At 33.3% G+C, this 2498-nt stretch overlaps 1 protein-coding gene across 1 annotated transcript; it reads left to right on the top strand.

Annotated features, from left to right (window-relative positions):
* The first annotated feature begins 620 nt into the window (after positions 1-620).
* Positions 621-1171, top strand: LOC109215532 (auxin-responsive protein SAUR50-like). Its single transcript, XM_019379611.1, has one exon. It carries the CDS (start codon positions 758-760, stop codon positions 1076-1078), a length of 321 nt encoding a protein of 106 aa, XP_019235156.1. The 5' UTR covers positions 621-757; the 3' UTR covers positions 1079-1171.
* The last annotated feature ends 1327 nt before the right edge of the window (positions 1172-2498 follow it).

Raw genomic sequence — 2498 nt, forward strand, 5'->3', positions numbered from 1 at the left:
ACATTGTCCTTGAGCCTTACACTCTCCCCAAAAACACCTGCCCCTCTCTTCTCTTACCCTACAACTCCACATGGCTTTGTTTCTCTCCCTTCTTCCATTTCTCTCAACTCTTAGCTTCCTTTTTTTTTTGTACTAATTTTTTTGGTTGTTTGAAATCTACGTCCCCCCCTCCCCCCAACCCCACAACAATCGGTGAGGTATACATATCTATAAAATTTACTTATCTACCCTCGATAACAACAACATCAACTCAGTGGAATTCCATAAGTGAAGTATGGGGAAGATAGTGTGTACGCATGCATTGCCCTTACACTTGGCTCAAGAAAGATTTATCTACCCTCGGTATTTACAAAAAAGAAAAAATAAAAAAAAAAGAGGGCAGTACCCTAAGGAGATATGATATAGGTAGCCTTGTCCTAATGCATTATCAGGAGCTGATTCCACAACTCGATGATTACTCCAAAGCTAATAATTTAATCATAGAAGTCACAAATTAAAATGATAATGCACATCACGTAAACATGGTTACGTAATAAAAGTTAACTTACAAGACATAGCTAAATAACAAGGGCCAAGAGTTATAATAACTAAAAGCTTGTCTATTTATATCCCCCCTCAAACTCACTTTCTTTCCACCACACTCATTTTCCCAAAAGTCCTAAAGACATTCTTTTTTTTTGCTCTTCTGAGTTTCTCCTCACGAAAGAACTTGATCTTCTCTTAAAAAAACCAAGCTAAAACTTCCTCTAGTAAAAAAATGGCCATAAGAAAATCATCAAACAAGTTGTCACAAACAGCAGTGATTAAGCAAATCTTGAAAAGGTGTTCAAGTTTGGGAAAAAAACATGGATATCAAGATGAAGAAGGACTTCCTCTTGACGTACCCAAAGGTCATTTTGTTGTGTACGTTGGCGAAAATAGAACAAGATACATTGTTCCAATTTCAATATTAACTAGACCTGAATTTCAGTACCTCCTACATCGCGCTGAAGAAGAATTTGGCTTTGATCATGACATGGGCCTTACAATTCCTTGTGATGAACATGTTTTTGAATCTCTAACGTCAATGTTAAGGTAAAATTAAAGACAGGGAATCGAGAAGATCGAGGAACTGGCAGCTAGGATGTTGGAAGGGAAATTTTATACAGAAGTTCAAGAATCTGTTTTATTGCTTCTGTCCTTCATTTTTATTTTCTACGTCACATTTTTTTTTTGGGACTTTTGGGATCTTGTTTATTGTTAACTAATTAACTGGAAATCCAATGTTGAGGATTTCTGTTTGTAAATCTCAAAAGTTTGTAATTTTCCTCGCAGTGGTGTTTAACAACATTTGTACCCTGTGAGAGAGTAATTAAATTACTTAATTATATATAAATATATTTGGGTTTTGATATAATACTTCTTTTTCATTATTTGTCCAATTTATCTTTTCTTGAGGATGTCCTTTACTTTGTGTAGATTTTCAGGTTGCTTTTCTTTTTCTGGTTTTCTCACCTTTCTTTTGCATCATTGTCTAGGGACACTATACGAGAATGAGCTAAGGTAAATTAGAAGAGAAAATATGTGCATGTAAGCATTTAATTTTATTAAGATGATGTGTTAAATACGGCGGATTACCACAAGCATTCTACTAAAGTACTAATATATACTCCACCTACTCATTTTTACTTGTCCAGTATTCTAAAAATAGATTTTCACTTCTACTTAAGAAAAGACAATTTCTTTTTTCCTGTTATACCCACAATATTAAATACTCATTTCAAATCATTTTCTCAAATTCATTAAAAATATGAATAAAATAATATGAGTATCATGATAAATTATACACTTCATTAATTATTTGTTAAGGGATGTGCAAAATCGATAGTGGACAATTGTAAAAGTGTACCAAGGGAGTATTTGCTTATAATGGTATGAAAAATATTTAATGAAGTAGATTTTCCATTGGGAGGTAATTGCATGTGCCCAAGAGAACTTGATGTTCACTTGAAAGACACAACAATATGTTTGAAAGTACAATGATTGACTAGTCCTTTAGCCCTCACAGCGTATAGTTGACGTTTTTTTCAAAAACAGATGAAATTGTTTTTTCCAACATTTTTTTTTCAGTTAGACATATTGCCGACTAGTACAATAATTAATTGTTGGCATATTCAGAATAGTGGTTTTCACTAACGAATTCAAAAAATAAATATGCGAAGAAGTTAAAGGAATTCAACATATAATACATATATATATGAAAAAAAAATCTTATACACTGTAATTTTCGGAGAAGGGATTCGGCTGAACTCCCTTCCGCACACTAGCTCCCCCACTGATTTAGAATGTCAAGAGTGACTGCGTGTAGTTTTTCAGCCCGATCAATTTATGTGATGGAACAGTGTACCTTTCGCAAAAATAGTTTTTTTTTTTTCTTTCAAATGCCCTTAGATTTTTTTTTTTTTTTTAAAGTGTTTTGCTCAAGAGGCGCTTTCAGCTTTTGCAAAACTTGAGAAACT

Source organism: Nicotiana attenuata, unplaced genomic scaffold (assembly GCF_001879085.1).
Source record: "Nicotiana attenuata strain UT unplaced genomic scaffold, NIATTr2, whole genome shotgun sequence".
Taxonomy (NCBI): Eukaryota; Viridiplantae; Streptophyta; class Magnoliopsida; order Solanales; family Solanaceae; genus Nicotiana; species Nicotiana attenuata.